Source organism: Primulina eburnea, chromosome 13, assembly GCF_022965805.1.
Source record: "Primulina eburnea isolate SZY01 chromosome 13, ASM2296580v1, whole genome shotgun sequence".
NCBI lineage: Eukaryota > Viridiplantae > Streptophyta > Magnoliopsida > Lamiales > Gesneriaceae > Primulina > Primulina eburnea.
The window spans coordinates 28299859-28320390 of record NC_133113.1 but is presented as its reverse complement, the minus strand read 5'-3'; the positions used below and the strand labels follow the sequence as shown (position 1 = coordinate 28320390).

The window sequence follows — 20532 nt, the reverse complement described above, 5'->3', positions numbered from 1 at the left end:
ATCAACATTTAGGCAAGTAGTTACCGCTATAAATACCATATAATCTCCAGCTGCTTAAGCCACGAAAGTTTAATATTTTCCTTTAATCTTCATCCTTTCTTATTTAAGTGGTAAATTTCATTGAGAAGAAGCAAATAAAAATGGGTAATAGTGATGAAAATACCAAAATATCGAGTACTACTCCTTTGCATGAAGCAACAGACGAAAAACTATCCGCATTTACTTCAGTTTCAACACCAAAATTTTCTTTACCTGTGGATTCCGAGCACAAAGCAATAACCCTGAAGATCTATTCCTTTGCACAGCCACACATGAGATCCTTCCACTTAGCCTGGATTTCCTTCTTCACCTGCTTTATTTCAACTTTCGCTGCCGCACCCTTAGTTCCTGTCATTCGGGACAACCTTGACCTCACCCGCTCCGACATAGGAAATGCAGGTGTTGTCTCCGTGTCAGGCAGCATCTTCTCCCGCCTGGTAATGGGAGTAATCTGCGACCTAATCGGGCCACGATATGGATGCGCGTTCCTAAACTTGTTAACAGCGCCGGTGGTTTTCTCGATGGCCTATGTATCTTCCGCTCAGGGGTACATGGTTGTCAGATTCATGATTGGTTTCTCTCTTGCGACGTTCGTTTCGTGCCAGTATTGGACCAGCGTCATGTTCACTAGTTCGATAATCGGGCTGGTTAATGGCGTGGCGGCGGGGTGGGGGGACATGGGTGGAGGTGTGACTCAATTGCTGATGCCTAATCTTTATCATCTGATTAAGATTATCGGAGCCACTCACTTTACTGCGTGGAGAATTGCGTTTTTTATACCTGGATGGCTGCATATTATCATTGGACTTACGGTTTTGTCTCTAGGACAAGACTTGCCCGATGGGAATCTTGGCACCCTTCAGAAGAGAGGTGATGTGCATAAAGACAAGTTTTCTAAGGTATAGTAATTAATTTACTTCATGATATATATATATATATATATATATATATATATATATATATATATAGGTAAGTCTCTTGTTATTCGTGAGACGGATTGACTCGATCCATATATGAAAAAAAAAATTAACGTTTTTGACATAAAAATATTATTTTTTCATGGAACGGGTCGGATTAAAGATTTCTCTCACAAAATTGACATGTGTTACGATCTTAGAAGAGTTTTTATATGTATGTGTATATATAAACAGTACTCATGCTCAACAATTGGTATATTAATTTAGCCATTTAAGGAAGATCGAATAAAGAAAGTCGTTCAGATGGACAGCATCAACGAGCTCACTACAACTATCAATTTATATGAAAATGAGACGAATTATGCACGAAATTAAATTGTCACATATATCATATCATTAGATTATGTTTTTGACTGGATCGAAATTATCTTGTTAATTTATGCAGGTATTCAAGAATGGTGTGAAAAATTATAGGACGTGGATCTTTTTCATCGTTTATGGATTTTCTATGGGAGTTGAACTATGCATAAACAATATCATTGCGGAATATTTCTATGACAGGTTTGCCAATTCTCCACTTCATTTTCGATTTAAATTTATCCAAATTTAGTCTTTTTTCAAAAAAATAAATCTCTTACCATATGGGTATGTATTTTTAATACTAACAAGAGTGGGTGAGACTGTCTCACGGATCTTAATCTGTGAGACGGGTCAACCCTATCGATATTCACAATAAAAAGTAATACTCTTATCACAAAAAGTAATACTTTTTCATGGATGACTCAAATAAAAGACCCGTCGCACAAATACGATCTGTGAGACCGTCTCACACAAATTTTTGCCTACTAACAAATTAGTATGTCTTTAATTAATCGCTTAAATGTAATTCAATTTTTTTAGAAAATTGAAGTCTATAAGGATGTATAGGTACTTGATTGAAAGGAGATCCAGTTCAACTTTCATAAATGTGTTTTATCCTCGAAATTTAGCAACTCCTAATATAGGTATTATATATGTAATAATTTAAGTCCCCAATATTGTAAAATTAAATCTGTGACATTAGGCATAATTAATCATCAAAGTTAATTTAGCATTTTATAAGAACAATTTTTATTAATTTTGATTACTCGATCATTAATCATCAAAATAACTATTTAACCCGATCGACCACCAACTATAATACTTTTCATTCGATCTCTAGGTTCGATCTGAATCTTAACACTGCCGGAATCATAGCCGCCACCTTTGGTATGGCCAACTTCGCCGCACGACCCTTAGGTGGATACGCCTCCGACTTAGCCGCCCAAAGATTTGGTATGCGAGGAAGATTGTGGATCCTATGGATAGTCCAAACACTAGGAGGCGTGTGTTGCATTTGGCTTGGGCGTGCGGATTCTTTACACATAGCCATCATTTCCATGGTTCTCTTCTCCATCGGAGCCCAAGCTGCATGCGGAGCAGCATACGGCATCATCCCTTTCGTTTCAAGAAGATCTTTAGGCATAATATCTGGCCTCACCGGTGCGGGAGGAAACTTTGGTGGCGGATTGACGCAGTTGATATTTTTTTCCAACACGAGATTCTCCACAGCAAATGGACTGACGTATATGGGTATAATGGCTGTGATATGTACTATTCCTGTGGCGTTGGTTCACTTTCCACAATGGGGGAGTATGTTTCTCCCAGCTTCTAAAAATGGCAAGTATACCGAAGAGAGTTACTATTCTTCTGAGTGGAACGAAGAGGAAATAAGCAAGGGTTTGCATCGGGGAAGCCTCAAATTCGCGGAGAACAGTGTGTTGGAACGAGGAAGAGGAAGATCCGTGAGAAATTCCGAGGAAAGCAAAGTTTAATAATTTCAGACAGTTTGTTAAACACATTTCATAATATAAAATGTTGCGTACTTAATAGTGATATTAATTTAGCACCTCTTAATTAAGGCAACATTCTTTACATATATACATATATTAGGATCCGGATTCCCCGCAGTTTTAATAAAACAGCACATGGTACTGTGTGCCTACCTGGCATTTCTTTTATTTTTTTTTTATTCTTCTCTTTTTTATTCCACTTATTTTCCCTCCATTTTCTTTTATGTTAAATTAATAATTTTATAATTAAATTACTATATTAAATTTTTACATGTGAAAAACCGTATCATTTTTTCGAATTTAATGAGTATTATTAATTTTCTTTTTCAATGAACAAAATTTTTAATAATATAAAATTATTAACATGTTAATGCTTAAATTAAAATTTATAACATTTCCATCATGCAAGATCAAAAACTAAAATTCAACACCACATTTCCATCAAAAATAAATAATTCATACATAAATTCATTATTTAAATTCACGATACATTCTTCAATATTTTTTTTATAATTATTGATTAAATATTTGCTATTATATATATAATCTACTAATTTAATAAATATCAGAACCATATATTTTCTTTTAAAAAAATTAAAATAATGTTAAAACAAAGCCACAAGCAAAAAAGTCAAGAAAGATTCATCATCCTTACTAAGAATTATCGAATATCATGAGTTAAAACATAGTCTTACATGGTTATACATGCATACATATATATACAAATTATATATATATATATATATATATATATATATATTTCACACACAAATCTCCTACAACGATGATATTTAAAGGTAGCATCGATAACCACAAGCAATACACATATATATATATATATATATATATATATATATATATATATATATATATATATATATATATATATATATCACATTAGCGGACAATTTTATATGAAATAATATAAACATTTGTTTTCTTCTCAGTTATTTAATCTCGTCTTCTTTGGTCCATTTTTTTTTTCTCGTTTCGTGGAAGAGAGAAAAAAAGGAGAAAAATTGAGAGAAAACAAAAGAGAAAAAGAAAGGGAAAAAAGTGAAAAAAAAAAAAAGAACAATAAAAAAATTAAAAGAAATGTCATGTAGGCACACAGCACCATGTTCTGTTTTATTAAAACTCTAGGGGATCCGTGTCCCATATATTAAGGAGTCCCAAATGCATTATTTAACACTTCCTAATAAAAATTATTTAATATGAAAAAAAGATAACAATATATTTTAGGTATAGAATATATATATATATATATATATATATATATATATATATATATATACTTATTTATTAATACTATATGTTACATATAAATAATTTTTTTTCCGATAATTAGTTTAATTATGATTTTTTTGTATTATCTAAAATAATATTTAAATATGTTTCTAAAATAATATTTAAATAAGTTTAAGTTATTTATCATGTTTATAATAGTTAGTTGATAAAAATGAAAAAATTTGATGAGAAATGCTTAAAATTATTAATATATGCATAAAATCTCAAGTGCAGACCGTGTATTACCACACGCATCGCATGTGTATAAAATATAATAATGTATTTAGTATTATATTTTTTATATAAATAATATATTTTATTTTTTCCCATAATTAGCTGAATTGTGATTTTTTACATCGAAAATAATATTTAAATAAATTAAAGTTATTTATCATTTCTATAATAGCCATTGACAAAAATATGGAAAAATTTGATAAGGAATGCTTGGAATTACTAATATATGCATAAAACAAATTCTCATATCTATATAATATAAGGACAATTTTGGGGGAAAAAAATTTGGTATCCTCTAATATGCCGAACTTTTATATGTATTATAGATAGATTATGCATGTTTATTACGTTACAGCTATGTCTGATTGTTGATTAATTTTTCAACTCTGTCAAAATTTGAATAGATTTTTTGTTTTTTTTTTTGGGTCGAAAGAAATGCTTTATTTTATTAAGCACATTTATTGATGTATTTAACCCCACTCGAATACTCCATGAGCTGTTTTGAGTGTTTTAATGAGAAACAGATCATGGCATGGAGAAAAAAGACAAATAGAAAAGAAAGGCCGTGTTCTCAAATTCATTTGATCAGAGTAAAGAATGTCAATAAGTTTAAAACAGATCCTGGAATTCAAAGTATGAATCAGTAGTGATCACCCATTTCTGGAGATTTACCTAGTCTAGAGGTAATTGCATTTAATAGAAACTGAGAAAAGCCGAAAAATAAAACCTTTGACAGTGGAGAATTAACTATATAGGTCATCTTCGTCAACTCCACCAGCAGAGGCTGCAAACGGGTCAGATCCAGTGGAACCAGCTGCTGATTCTGCAAACCGGAATTCAGTTCCAAATCCACGAGACTGCTGCAAAGTCTGGGCAAACGCCTGGTACTTGCGAATATCAGCATCACTCACACTTCTACGAGCAAATTTCATGGACTCCTCAAAATGTGCAGGCTTGATTTCAGACACTTCGTCTTCAACGTCCTCATCCATGGAATCGGGATTGTCCCTTCTCCTCTTCTCCTTTTCGATGTCCTGAAACAAGGAATAATGTCGATAATCTTACATCAATTACAGTACAACTACACCAAGAACACAATCATTACTGGAAACACTACAGAGGGGAGACGACTTTATGCAAGGAGTAAGAGCAGAAAGATACAGATTGTATGGTAATAACTCAAAGGCACTAGCAGCTTCCACTAAAATCTCTGTTCAGAAGTTATATGTCAGAATTTCAACTTTCAGCTCAAGGGTCAATAGAAAAGGAATTATCTACCTTCAAGACAGTAAATGAGAATTCAGAAAATCGAAGTATGGGTGTCTCCAGGTACCGGCTTGGGCCTGAGCCAACACTACGCGCGTATTATCGAATTGAACGATAAATATATATTCTTTACAGTATTATTGAAAGTTACTGACTGAAACTAGGATACAAATCTTTGTATTCAAGGCATGCTTTAAACGTGTTGTATTGGATCTCAAGGAGTACCAAGACATGTACACTTCTTCTCAAGCTAGGGCACGTCTCATTGAAGGATCATGACTCGGTACGTATATAGGCTCAAAGACTGGGTCTAAGCACGTGCACATAATAAAGAGGTGAAAATAAAACAGGGTATAGGAACATACTTTTTCAATATTCTCTCTTATGGCATACTTGCAAGCCCGCTGACATATTTCTGTGATATCAGCCCCGCTAAATCCTTGAGTATACTTGGCAAGTGCTCGTAGATCAACATCTTTGGAAAGCGGTGATTTTCTGAGGCAGGATTTGAATATCTGATGGCGCGACTCTTCATCAGGTAAAGGGATGTATATTAACTGATCGAGACGACCAGGACGTAAAAGTGCTGGATCGATTATGTCAGGTCTGTTAGTAGCCCCGATTATAAAAACAGTCTTTTTTGCGTTCATGCCATCCATTTCTGTTAGAAGTTGGTTGAGAACTCTATCAGCTGCACCACCAGCATCACCCACGCTACTTCCTCTCTGTGACAGTTACAAGATGAATTGTAAGTATATATAGACACTCACATGCGGACTCCCAAGACTGGTTCCTATTTCATAGGTTTCTCCCTTTTTAAACCTCAATATGCCACACAGCATTCAACTTAGAGGCGATTTATCGCCTTTATAACCTATATTTTATTGATTGACCACATAATTTTAAAATAGTCTACAAAAAAAACATCTTCAATATGTAATTATCTAAAACTGTACTGACAGACAACCTGAGTTGCAATAGAATCAAGCTCGTCAAAGAAGAGGACACATGGAGCAGATTGTCTAGCTTTGTCAAATATTTCACGAACATTAGCTTCACTCTCTCCAAACCACATGGTGAGCAATTCAGGTCCTTTGATGCTGATGAAATTGGCTTGGCATTCATTTGCAATTGCCTTGGCCAGAAGAGTTTTCCCGCATCCAGGAGGGCCATAGAAAAGAACACCCTTTGAAGGTGACATGCCAAATTTCTCAAACTTTTCGGGATGTTCCACTGGATATTGAACAGTCTGCAAGATAATAATAAAGAGGTTAGTTTGATCAACTATCACAGATTATGGTGGATCAAATCTGTCCTGAAAATTTGCATTACCTCTTGAAGCTCCCTCTTCACATTTTCCAAGCCTCCGATGTCTTCCCAGGATACATTGGGTACTTCAACAACCTTTTCATGATTTAAATTTAATGAAATAATGTAAATTATAGTTCATCAAAATATTGATATGCGATGACAAATATATATAAAAAAAAAGTAGCCCATCCAGAAATCACTCACTGTTTCCCGCAATGCAGAAGGATTGCTTGTTCCAAGAGCTGTATGAAAGTGCTCGTTAGTTACAGCCATGGAGTTCAGTATTTCAGCATCAATTGAATCATCTTCCAAATCAATGACATCCATTTTCTCTCTGATGCACTGAAGCGCTGCTTCAGTGCAGAGAGCTGCAAGGTCAGCACCAACATAGCCATGTGTGTCTTTTGCTATTCTTTCTAGATCAACCTGCAATATAAAACATCAAAACAGTCAAAATTCATTCAGAACACTATCACTATCAATTGTAAAGCCTTAAGATGTATACATCGTCAGAAAGCTTCATGTTCTTGGTATGAATCCTAAGAACTTCAAGACGTCCAACTTCATCATGGAACACCAATGTCTATTTCCCTGTCAAATCTACCAAACCTTCTAAGAGCTGGGTCAATGCTGTTTGGTCGATTGGTAGCTCCCATGACAATAACATGGGAGCGAGATTTCAACCCATCCATGAGAGTCAAAAGCTGAGAAACAATCCTCCTTTCGACTTCCCCATTTGTCTTCTCTCGCTTTGGTGCTATGGAATCGATTTCATCAATAAATATAATAGACGGAGCATTCTTCTCTGCCTCCTCAAACGCCTTTCGCAGATTGCTCTCACTCTCCCCAGCCAATTTGGACATGATTTCTGGCCCGTTAATCAAAAAAAAGAAAGCACCAGTTTCATTAGCAACAGCTCTAGCAATTAGGGTCTTTCCAGAACCTGGGGGTCCATAAAGTAATATTCCTTTGGGTGGCTTCACACCAATAGATTTGAAAAGCTGGGGATGCCTCAAAGGCAACTCTACCAATTCACGGATCTGAGCCATCTGCTTCCTAACACCACCCACATCGTCATAGCCAACCTCATCTAGTCTATCCTCGTCCTCCCTCCTCACAGGTTCCCCTTCACAGAAGATCTCAGTATCAGGAGCCACAACACAATACTCATCAGGATCAGTCTCAACAACTTTAAATTCAACACTTCTCATCCCCCCTCTCACGAGAAAGTGGTCTCCTTTCCTCAAAGGACGATATGCTTCGACAAAGTAAGCTACACAAAAAATAATACTATCATTATTATTGTCATCCATAGGCCAGAAATTAAAGATTTTTTTGCATTCAGAACACCATGAAGCAGGCAAGATGAAAACAAAAATATAGACATACGAGGACTTACGTTTAAGGTAGGTTTCAAAAAGATCCCCTGTAAGCCCTTCTACTGTATCGTCCAAGGGAAGTATGTGTACTCGCTTTCCATATTTAACATCAGGGCACTGGTGCACAGATACCACATCCCCAAGCCTAACCCTCAAGTTTGACCGCACAACCTTGTTCATTCTTATCTTTGGCTCTTCGCAGGATTCATCAGCAAGAGCAATGCAGACTGTATCCTTCCTTTTCTTACCCTGCAAACAGCCGACAGCAGGATTCTCAAAATTCCATTGCACCAAAATGTACAAGTGAACATGAACATTCATATTTGGAAAATAATTCGAAAATTCTTGACAAACCATACACATATACACGCATAAGATACATTGCCGGTTTTCAGGTTTTCTCTTCATGATTTTTACACGTGTAAGATGTATTGTCAGAATTTCAGTTTTTCTCTTCACGATTTTCATTAAAAATCATCAAATGCTTTATTTGCTTCCTGCAGATAATTATGGCCAAAATACACATAAATTTAATTTAAAACATATATAAGCCTAATCCAATTGTGTCAAATAAACAAATGGTTGTAAACCTTACGAGTAGCCACTCTCAACACCAAATCCAATATCTAATAATTTTTAAAAGCATCCATCAACAATAAACACAACTATCAAAATCTTTTGATTATCATTGAGCACAAATGGAGGACTATGTAATGGTATATTCATAAAAGGCTGTCATTGTTGGGCAAGGTCATGTTCATGCAACCAAACGAATCATTTGAGGACTCGAGCAAACAGAGATCCTCAATCGTGAAGTTTATAGCTTCTCAAACCAACTGTAAACCCATAGACTTCATGAGGCCAGATTCCAGATTCAAGAGCTAGGCCGAAACCCCATTCAGCAATGGTATATCGCGCAGATCAATAAGAATATAAACTTATCAATCCAATATCAACAGTTATTATATAGGAATGTTACTGTATTTCACAATCAGATATGTAGTTGCTATACTCAGAAATCAATAGGCAAGTCAAAGAACGATTCTTTCATCAATATTCTCCGAATCAAATAAAATTAAATGCAATCACGAAACCCTAACCCATCCGGGAATTTAAAAAACCCCTAACAAAATCAAACCTTAATCAAAATAGTGTCTCCACGGAAAAGCTGGAGCTTTTCCATAGTAGCTGGGTGAAGGGATACGACGGAGTTGTCATCGTTAACCGCCTCGTCCACCACCAGCCGATTCGCTGCCTTTTTCCTCTCCAAAATCGCCGTCGAGAAGTCCTTCTTCCCAGATTTTCTGTTCCAAAAAGAGAGAGAATATCAAACCTCCAGATTCCCGTGATTAATTCAACCAAAAACAGGGTAAAAAGGTCGCCGTTCCACGAAAGAGGGTCGAAAGAATGGAATGAATGTACACTCACGAATCAGAAGACTCGGCCTGGTGACTCATGTCGTCGGTTATCTGAGCCGAGGGGATCGAAGAAATTGAACAGTAGAGAAAGAGAAGAAACACAGAAGAATATACAGAGAAATTACGAGTATATATTAAATTTACCAACCAAACACTTCATATCACTCACCCACCAAACTCATCTCAGATAAGAACGAGGAAGAAACATTAGAAGAAGAAGAAGAACAGAATCACTTCTAGGGCTGATGAAGAAGACTGTTGTTTTTCAATTCTAAATCATGTTTTCCGCTGTATCTGTTAAACATTGTTATATCTGGTTTTACATTTGCGCTGTAAAACATTACTTATTTGAGTTTGTATCAAAAATGAGATATTTGGTATTATATAAAAAAACTGGTTTCTGAATTTTGCATTTCTGGGGCTCGTTGTTTTCGAATGAAAATTAGAGAACAACGCCGATGTCGACCAACCACATCCTTGGGACGTGACAATAACTTGTCCTGTTTGGGCATGCTCTCTCTCCCGACTTCTTGCTTCATATATAGCATACTCCCTTACGATTGTTATGAGTTTCTTGTTCAATCAAATTAATCTTGCCCCTATCATCTCTCCTGCTCGAGGACAGCTCCTCATCTGAGTAACAAGACCCTCATGCATGCTCCCCTAGCCATTCTCATCTCTCTTACTCAGCTTCATGGGCTGCTCGCATTCAATTAGAAATGGGTCAGGGGCTCTAAAGATTGGGGATATTGGACTCAAACTACTGGGCTGACCATACGATATGCCCATTTATGGGGTATCAATAGCTTAAGGTGGGATATGAAAAAGTGTAATTGTCAGATCTCAAATGGAAAAAATCAAACATGTATGCAAAAAAAATATATATAAATTACCAAAATTAATTTGTTGAATAATTCCCTCACTGTATATACTAGTGTTCAAGTAGATGCGTTGTGTGCTTGTACAATCATGTTTTTTTTTTATTTATAATTATAAAATTGAGGGATGTTGTAATTATTAAACTCGATAGATGCATATTATGGTAATTTACGAAATGGGTACCCTTGTGCTAGCTAATGTAGTATAGAGATAGATAATCTCCAGATTGCCTAATTTTGCCTTAGGAGGGGGAGGGGACAACTACAATCAGACAAACTACCGTATATTGCTGCACTTCTCTTGATAAGTGAATTGTCTGGATCGATCATAAAGCTCCCGGGGCGAAGCGAACATGGGGCAGCGATGGGGATCATCTTTCCTCATATGGAAAATTTAAAAGTTTTATGCATAATTTGTCGTGCAGTTCTAGTTCGATCCCGAATCTATTATTCTGGCCCCTCATCACATCACGCATCCTCGCCCGAAATTCTGGGTCTATTCTGTCTTTACATATTACTATGAGTTCATACATAAAATTAACGGTTTGCAACAATCCAAAATCAGAACCGACAGTAATAGTTCTAAAAACAAAATTCCAAATGTTTAAATCTCGGTTTTGAGAAATGAGTAAACGCAAACATATAGCTTGACTAGTTTAGCTGGATGTGCATGACCAAAACATGCATGCGGGAGAAGCAGAATCAATATCCCAGTAGCTTCTCGATTTCAATTATACTAAACAAAAGGTATCCAGAATCTGAGTTTAAGAAACACAAAACTGATTTTTTAAAACCAAGAGTAAATAATCGTTTTTATTTAGTGATTACGTACACTCCTTAAATAAGTTAGGACTCATGGGATCAATATAATTTGTATCACCCTCTACGAATTGCATGCTTCACTTTGCAACGTACTCCATTAGTTAATCTTACTTATTTCTCTGATCTTTATAGCGATCCAAGATTGAGCAGACACAAAAATTAAAATGGCAGCAGCGAGACCGGAGAAAGAGGCTGCAGCTTAACTTGTTTTGAGGGGAGAAATGTGAATTTTCAGAAAAATTAAATAATTTTATATAAGCACACAGCTTTCACCTTCTTAAATTAATTCCAGACGTACAGATTGTGATATAATGAAATGGGATGCCGGATGCTTTCTTTGACGAAAGCTGTACCCTAAAATTGAACCTTTTGAAATGCATAGTAACAGAAGTGACGTTTCGTGTACGCATTAAATTTCTCACTCACATGCATTGGTCTCCACATTATTTTTTTTTAGGGAAGAATGTAATTTTAGTTATGTAAATCCGCATGTTTTAGGTTTTTGTCGGATAATTTGTCAATTTTTTTAATTTTCATTCAATAATTTGAAATTTGTTTTTGGTTTTGGTATTTTTTTCATAAGAAGCTAGTAGAAAATTGAATATCGTAATAAGACAAATCGACACCTAATATTCAAAATGGGAAAAAAAAAAAAGAGAAGAAAAGCTTGTCGTTTCAATATCTTTATTTTTGTTTAGATAGATTTTAATTTGATTAATATAAAGTTTATTTTCTACACGAGCTATATAGTTAATGGATGAAAACTGACAAAACATCAAGCATGGCAAAATCTTCAAGAAATGGCAAGAAAAATAATAAAGGTATAGTTAAGCTAAAGATAGTGGTCGCGAGGGTACTAAAAACTCTACTTCTGATCAAGAAACTCACCTCCTATGACGATGTCTATGAATTCCAATAAGCCTGTAATCTCCCCGATGACGTGAACAAAGGGCATTTTGCTGTGATTGCGGTGGACTGTGATGAGTAGAAGAGATTCATCGTGCCATTGTGTTACCTGAGACGCCCTTCGTTCTTGAGGTTACATGAGCAAGCTGCCGAAGAATATGGATTCGACCATGAGGGTACGCTAACGGTCCCTTGCCGGCCGAGGGAAATCCAGCAGATCCTGACCGAATGAGTGGATTATAGGGTTGCAGGTACCGGAGAGTAGGGGTTCATGCAATAAGACCACGCTCAAGAGTACAGGCAATTCCTACGTGTCAGGTACCCTAAATATCTGAAAAAAAAACACTACTACAATAAACGGCTATTGTGACACTTTTTTGTAGACACTTTTAATTAAATGTTGTTACAAATACTTAATAATGACACTTGTAAAAATTAATAATGTGTAAAATAAAAAAAACATATTAGATTAGTTATCATGACATTTTTAATTGATGTCATCTATTATATAGAGGGAAATAATTACTTTTCCCACATCGTAAAAAATCGTTGAAAACTAAAAATTTCACTATAAATAAGTGTGATAATATTTGGGTTAGATAAATATTGGAGGAGGGAAAATCATTGTCTCCCTCCATATAAAAAATGACATCAATTAAAGATGTCAGGGTAACTAATCTAATATGTTTTTTTATTATCACATTTATTTTATCTAATTTCCCTCCTCCTATATTTATCCAACTCAAATAATCTCACATTTGTTATTGTCACTATAAATAACATACACGATACTTTTAGTTGTCATTATAAATGATTTTAACTGACATATAAATTTGTCATTATTACTATAATAACAAGGCATCTATAAATGTATTTAAATATGAGTTTTCCTGACATTTAAAATTGTCATTATATGAATTATTATTAACACGTATGAAGTTGTCATTAACATCTTATAATGACATTAAAAAATGTCAGTAAGTTTAAGACGACATTGGAATAGATGACATTTGTTGGAAGTGTCACTAAAAGTTAAATGTCACTAAATATTGAATATGAAAACATTTATGAATGTCACCATAAGCATTTTTTCTTGTAGTGAAATATCCCTATTATTCAAATTCCACTTTCATCTTCGATTTTTTGGGATTTTTTGTTGTCTTCTACACGAGGTATTATGAGAGATTATGGCTGTTCTCCAGTGAGATAACTCAAGATTTTGGCCCAATTGGGAACATGGAGAATGGATCAACTCAATCATTTTCGTTCCTTTTCCCTCGGGCATACTCTGGTGAAAATACATCGATCAAATCATTCCAGTTCAAGATGAAATTAGTATTTTTGAAGGTTAAACGTAAAATTTCTTGTTCCTTTTTTCAAGCCCACTCCATTTGGTAAACTTTTCTGGAACAGAATTTTTAACTTAAGTGCTTTTGATCAATACCTTTTCGGACGGAAAAAAAAAAATAACACTTTTGATCTGGTAATCTATATATTTTTCATTTTTGGTCATAATATCAGTCAATTCATAATTTTAGTTCACTACTAACTGGTAGTTTTTTGAGTTTTGATCTTTTATGTAAGTAATATTTAACATAAATGAGCATTTTTCGATATCATGTCAGCATTCAGATGCAAAAGAACTAAAACTGAAAAAAAAAATGCACGTTAACGTACAAATATTGTGAATTTTCATATAAAATGATCAAAAATAAATATATATATAAATTAGACGAGTTCTCCTAAAAATTATGGAAATAATATTGTATGATCCCACTGATCAACGGCCACTAAATTACTAGATAGTGCTTGTACGTGAATATTGTGTACATATACCAAATCTTTACGATGTTTAATTTAATAGTCTTTCATATTAAATTAGACTACTGCTAAAATTTATTATAAAATTTTCAATATATGCAAATAAAATTTTGTTAAATCTGGTGGTAACATGTTCCTAAATATCAGCTGACCTTTTTTATATTAAATACGAAAAAATAAGAAGAGATGCATTCATATTTCATAAAATACAGAGAAAAAAAAAAGACGAGAGAGATTGATGTGTTTGAGAACTCTCGAGAAATATGTCGGAGCCTGAAGTCAAATGGAAGCATTCTTGGCCGACACATGTCTAAAATGGATGACTCGTGGCAAGTTGCACCAGTTAAAATTAAAATAATTAAAAATTCTTACACATAACTGAAAACATTCGGTTTATTCCAATCTTTTTTTTTATTCGATCGCCAACGTATTGGAGATTATAATATTCGTGAATGTCCATATTTTTGCAATAAAAATAGTCGAGAAGCAAGAAATTGAATATGAAACTGAGAAGTCAATATTATGAAAGAATTCCAGAATTTAAACATAAAAAATTTATGACAGAAAATATAAGAGAAAGTGACGAGAGATTATGATATCTTATTACTCGAGTTTGACTCGATTTAAATTTTGTAGGTTAAGCTCGACTCGGATTTAATTGAATATTCAGTTTTAAGTTTGAGCTCGTGTTTTTTAAAGCTCGAAAACATTTTTAATATAATAATAGAGTTCGAACTCCGATCCATGTAGAAAAATAAAAATTGAATCATTTTACATTACATAATTATATCTACTAAACTCAATATATAATTATTCAGAGTAGCTATTTGAATAGAAATAATTAAAACTTGAACTCGATTCAAGTGAATAGTCGAGCTACTAGAGCTCGATCATACTAAGAATCACATGAACTACTCACGAGTAATTTGATTTTCTTATACTCCACATGAGACGATGATTTCCACTTCCCTCCGTTCGGTACCAAAATACACTGAAATCCTTGACACCGGAGTTTTCAGCGATGGATGAGAAGCTATGTCGAGTTAATCCAAAAAGGCATATACATTTTAGTCTCTCTTTTTTTTGTGGAAAAAGAAAATATATTTAACTTGTTATATTTTCATTTTCAGACAACTGTCTACCATGAATCCCCACTCGTTCTGTCCCCTTTATTCAAAGGAAAAAAAACTAATAATAATGTTTTTATTTTGTCCATACTTATATACATCAAGTGAGAAAATTTTAAATGGAATCTTGACTTGACTCGCAGCCATTAATCGAATTCCAATTTGTATATTAATTCCATGATGGAGTTTGGATAATTTTGTCCCAAAAGTTCGTTTTCCGTGGCGACCAAGAATTTATTGAATAGCAAATCATAGGGTTGGAAAACTTGTGCTGACTACTCTCAATAAGTAGCGGCACTAAATTTTTTCATATTTATAAATTTTATGTTTTTATATGTATTATATATGTCTTTATAATAGAAAAAAACTAAAAACAAAATATTTAAATTAAAAATAATGCAAGATTATTATACAGAATCGGATAGGTATGGAAATTGATTTTAAACATATTGGCCCCATGCAAGAATTGTTCGTCGCATTTGCCAAAAAATCCATACGTCCTTTTTGTTTGATTGACGATAACAACTCAACATTCAATATATTATTTTATATTGATAAATCTAAATCAAAAGGAATTAAATACTCCAGATAATTGTATTTAAACTAGAGTTAATAATTAATCTCAGCATAACTGAAAGATTCGTTTTTTTTTTTAATATATATATATATAATTTGAGCACATTCCATTACTTGTAATATGTGATTGTAAAGAATAAAGATAATGAAATGATTGGATTAAAGTTCCTTCCCCAACCCCGGTTGGTGTAATCATCACCTCTAACCCTACAATCACATGTATTTTGGAATCCGACCAGCAAAGATATACCGCTTTTTCCCTACTTCCTTTAATATTAAAATGGAACACGCCTTCTTTGTATTTTGTATTTTAGTCGCATTTTGAATTAAGTGATTGGAAATTGTTGATTTTTCCCGTCGTAAACAAGTCATAGCCAATATACGTGTGGGTGTGTGAAAAGTGAAGAGTACTGTAATTTGGTGGGAGAGGACAGCTGAGTACTAACGGGAGTGGCAGGCGAAAATAGGTGTGCAATTTGGTGATTGATACGTACAGTAAAAGACAAATAAGTCCTTGGTAGCTCGAGGCCAATCGGTAACTGTAGTTGAATCCATTTCAATTTTGAGTTAAGAGTGAGTTGTTCAACTCAGCCTCAAACTGTTGGATGCCTTTAAAGGTAAATTCGACATTAAAAATGTATTTGTAGTGACAATTTGGTTAATTTATTAGGCAGCTAGATTTGAAATATTGTAAGTTGTGTGTGCTTTGCACCAAAGAGAACTAGACAAGTTGTGTATATGCTTTGCACCAAAGAGGATATGAATCATGATTGCAGAGGAATCTACCCTGGAGCCAGGTTCAATTCTTGGTATCAGTATCAAATTTCTTTTTCCCGAAACAAATGAATTCCGAATTCAATAATCTTTTTACTTATGTTGAAGGTGATTTAACTTAAGCATAAGATCTGGCACGTATTAACTATTGAGTACCAGAATATACAATTGCCAACTATATATCGGAAATTAGACAATAGTTATATAACAACAAAATTAACGAACTTAGGCGTAGATCGATTTCGCATGCAAAAAGACCTAATTACCCCTCAGCATTCGTTATTTACACCTTTGCACCTCTCTCACATGACACTACAAGCATTAGGGTTCTCATCGCTGAACAGTTGCGGTGCATGGACGAGCCCGACTGGATACGGGTTGTAATGAAACTGATCCCCGGCTGGACCCGGCCCGTACATAAACGGGTACGGGTATCCGACCTGAACCTGCATCTTGTTCCCTTCTTTCTTCTCGCCGCCGCCGCCTCCCGCTGGCTCGCCTCCATCTCCTCCTCCACCGCCCTTCTTCTTGTCCCCGCCGCCACTCTCTTTCTTCTCTCCTTCCTTCTTCGCCGGTACGATCTCAACATTCTTCTTCAGATTCTTCTTCAGTATCTCAGCTAGAGCCTTCATATCCATGGCGCCGGTCACCGTTATGAGCTCCTTCTGCCTGTCGATCTTCATATCCTGATATCCTAAAAAATTAAAAAGCATTCCCTTAGTTGAACAAATTCGTCCTTAGTTGATTATTAACCAGAATGACAGCTGGATCTTACCCTTAGTTTTAGTGACGATTTTGCAGATTTTCTGAATGCACCCCTCACAGTGTAGATTGACCTTCAGCACCGCCGTCGTAACAGGAACCTGCGACAATGGAGAAAATGTTGGTATAAAAAAATTCGTGAAACTGTAAAAAAAAAAACGGAGATGGGTTTTGCCAGGATTCGCCCGGTCCACGTGGCCCATCCGACGGGGAAGGAAGTTGAGAAAACGTGGGAGTTACGCAAAATTCAATGGAATCGAGAGAAACGAACATCAAAACATTCAAAAAATATTAATGGGTTGACGTGAAATATATCAACCAACTGGGCAGGCATCAAATGCGCGATAATTCAACTGCTCGATGCTATCGTGCGCTGCAGGCTGCCCGATTCAATTTAATGTATTCGAAAAAAAATTTAAAGAACCGATTCGATCCTTAAACATTCATAAAATATCTGGAGCTTACTGGTAAGAAAGGGAAATAGTACAATCAAAATAGACATGACAAAATAACAATAACCATACACAAAAGGCAGGAAACTAACGTGCCCCTGTTGTGGGACTGGAAAGGACATCAGAATATGCAAATTCACGTACATAAATGCAGAAGCGCGGAAAAAGGTAATATTATAGTTTTGGTGCAGTGAAAAAAGAAAGAAAAAGGATTGAAGTAAAAACAATGGGACTTTTGATTAAATAATTAAAAACAGTACCTCCTTCTCCTTGGATTTTTTCTCATCAGGCTTATCCTTTGTGTTTTTGTCTTTGGATTCTTTCTTTTTCTCTTGTTTTTGATTGTCACCCCCATTATTCTCCTTGTTGTCGCCATTGTTGGCCTCCTTCTTCGGCACTGGTGAGATTAATTCGATCTTTTTGTGGGTCTTTTGCTCCACTTTCTCCCTGAGCTTCAGCGGATCTACTTTTCCGACCACCGTAATCTTCTGGCCCTCGCCGCCGATGGTCGCAGTATCAACACCTTTTGGAAAACAATAACAAAAATTAGATGGTCAAAGTAATTAACACATTTATGATTAGCAAAAACTGCCCATTAAAAGGTAAAACAGAGGATTCCAAGAAAATGAAACAGGTCGCCTTTTACAAGACACACCAAAAGATTATTTCCCGAAACTGAAACGGGTAAACATCTCAGAGTGGTTATGGGTACGGGGAATGGGAAAATCGAAAAACGAAGAGGAAAAGCCATCCTGGGATTCCATGAAAATAGAGGAATATTTTCCATGCAATAATAAAAGAAAAACAGCACATATTTCTACCATCAAAAGAGCGAATGCACTTGATGATTTTGGAAGCGCATCCTTGACAGTGCAAATCAGCCTTCAAAACCACCGTGACATTGCCCTTGCCGCCTCCATTATCATTTTTCTTGTTCTCTCCTTCTTTGGATTCCGTGTTCTTCTTCTGCATCAATTCAACCCAAAAAGAATAAAAAAAACATCAATAAAAGAACATAATAAAAAAGGAGAAAAAAGCCACGAAAGTGAAGCTGATGATTCTTCCTACCTCACCCATTGGGACGTAAGAACCAGAAATTAGTATTATCTAGTGGGATATTCTAGAGTAGAGTAGGGAAATCGAAGTGAGTGATAGTTGCGGGTGTATTTATTTTTATATATAGAAAGGAAGCAAAATGGAAGTTGTATGCGTGTGGACCGTGTGGGACTAGCGAAGGCAATCGTGCGGAAATTTCATCGGGAAACTAGTTGGATCGGGCCGGGCGGAGGTGGGTAACCAGGAACCCATCATTGGGCCCCCATTACTTCACATTTAAATTCTTTCTAGATTCTTCCTTTTAGTTTTAAATCATGTATGATGAAGTTTTTATCTCTATTTGCATTTATAATAAACAGAGTTAATATTTAAAAAAACACTTTATCCACGTGTCAATTTGTTTTAACTTATAAATTGAACTCGAATACGATAGCTTGTCTTAAATTAAAAACTATAGTATCCAAATGAAGTATGAATCATCGGTTGATTTTAAATTATCTCTCACTTCTACTCGTATTTTAGCACATGTTTTGTATCCAAAAAAGCCTATGAAACGGTCTCACGGGTCAATTTTATGAAATAGATATTCTATATGGGTTATCCATGCAAAAATATTACTTTTTTATGTCAAATATATTAATTTTATTGTAAATCTGGACATGATTTATCCGTCTAACGAATAAAGATCCATGAGACCTTCTTATAAAAAACATGTTCTTTTGTATCTGGTACTCAAAACTCATTTACATCCTATCTACATCAAATTTGATCTGGAAGAGCCTCAATATAAGGATTATTATTTTGTTTACAAGAAGTATTTAACTTCATCAAATATATATTCATTAATTTATTCATGGATCTACATACTATTTTTATGTTTAAGTTATGACAAAAACTTGTGTGAGACGGTCTCACGGGTCGAATTTGTAAGACGGATCTCTTATTTGGGTTATCCATGAAAAAATATATTTTTTTATGCTAAAAGTATTACTTCTTATTGTGAATATGGGTAGGGTTGACCCGTCTCACAGATTAGTATCCGTGAGACCGTCTCACATGAGACCCACTCTTAAGTTATTAAAATAGTTATTTGAATTTATTTAAATAGTCAATCGATTCATTTAAATATAAAACTTGCCTTAATTTATATCTACAAAAATAATTTAAATTTTAGATAAATAAATTATAAAATTTATGACAAAATTTAAACATGGTTGAACATTAAATAACGTAAAGCATGCTAAAAAAACAGAAGATAAATACAAATATAATCCTATTTCCATTTCATATTTATCCATCAACGCAAAATGTTGGATAATTTATGTTATGGAGGTTTATAATAATTTTATGAATTGGATAATATGAACATTTTAATTACCATTCTTTATTCTCATACTTCTATACAAAAATTAGATGTGAAAAAATTATATCTCACCAAAAATATTGATTGCGCTCAGATTGATGGATTTGATTTGATAAATTAATTAATTATTGAATTCAAGTAATATATATATTCAAAGTATTTGAAATCTGTTACGATGACTATTGAAATTATATAAAATTATATAAGTTGATATTGCGTATATTTGACTTGAATTTGAAATCAATAAATTTTCAGTTCATCGTATCAAATTCA

The 20532-nt window shown here is 34.5% G+C and overlaps 2 protein-coding genes, 1 long non-coding RNA gene and 1 pseudogene across 3 annotated transcripts; 2 read left to right on the top strand and 2 right to left on the bottom strand.

Annotated features, from left to right (window-relative positions):
• Nucleotides 1-2996, top strand: LOC140810033 (high affinity nitrate transporter 2.6-like). Its single transcript, XM_073167831.1, has 3 exons — nucleotides 1-938; nucleotides 1402-1517; nucleotides 2158-2996. The coding sequence occupies exons 1-3, from the start codon at nucleotides 141-143 to the stop codon at nucleotides 2807-2809; spliced, it is 1566 nt and encodes a 521-aa protein (XP_073023932.1). The 5' UTR covers nucleotides 1-140; the 3' UTR covers nucleotides 2810-2996.
• A 1918-nt stretch (nucleotides 2997-4914) lies between these two features.
• Nucleotides 4915-9878, bottom strand: LOC140809664 (cell division cycle protein 48 homolog; annotated as a pseudogene).
• On the top strand, nucleotides 7199-9404 carry LOC140809666 (uncharacterized). The gene is made up of 2 exons (XR_012113149.1): nucleotides 7199-7324; nucleotides 8856-9404. It is a non-coding gene; the product is annotated as an uncharacterized lncRNA (long non-coding RNA).
• Nucleotides 9879-16744: 6866 nt separating the features above from the next.
• LOC140809244 (heavy metal-associated isoprenylated plant protein 3) lies at nucleotides 16745-19122 on the bottom strand. Its single transcript, XM_073166798.1, has 5 exons — nucleotides 18909-19122; nucleotides 18662-18806; nucleotides 18101-18363; nucleotides 17402-17489; nucleotides 16745-17320 (listed from the first exon to the last, which is right to left on the bottom strand). Exons 1-5 carry the CDS (start codon nucleotides 18915-18917, stop codon nucleotides 16929-16931), a joined length of 897 nt encoding a protein of 298 aa, XP_073022899.1. The 5' UTR covers nucleotides 18918-19122; the 3' UTR covers nucleotides 16745-16928.
• Between the last annotated feature and the right edge of the window lie 1410 nt (nucleotides 19123-20532).

What these genes read in the sequence shown, in the direction of transcription:
- LOC140809244 (XM_073166798.1), bottom strand. An exon ending in GTGCATTCGCTCTTTTGATG is followed by an intron (nt 18,364 to 18,661) that starts GTAGAAATATGT and finishes GTTTTCCAAAAG; the next exon opens with GTGTTGATACTGCGACCATC. An exon ending in AAAAATCCAAGGAGAAGGAG is followed by an intron (nt 17,490 to 18,100) that starts GTACTGTTTTTA and finishes CCATTGTCGCAG; the next exon opens with GTTCCTGTTACGACGGCGGT.
- LOC140810033 (XM_073167831.1), top strand. Translation starts at nt 141, where the DNA reads ATGGGTAATAGTGATGAAAATACCAAAATATCGAGTACTACTCCTTTG. An exon ending in ATAAAGACAAGTTTTCTAAG is followed by an intron (nt 939 to 1,401) that starts GTATAGTAATTA and finishes TAATTTATGCAG; the next exon opens with GTATTCAAGAATGGTGTGAA. An exon ending in GCGGAATATTTCTATGACAG is followed by an intron (nt 1,518 to 2,157) that starts GTTTGCCAATTC and finishes TTCGATCTCTAG; the next exon opens with GTTCGATCTGAATCTTAACA.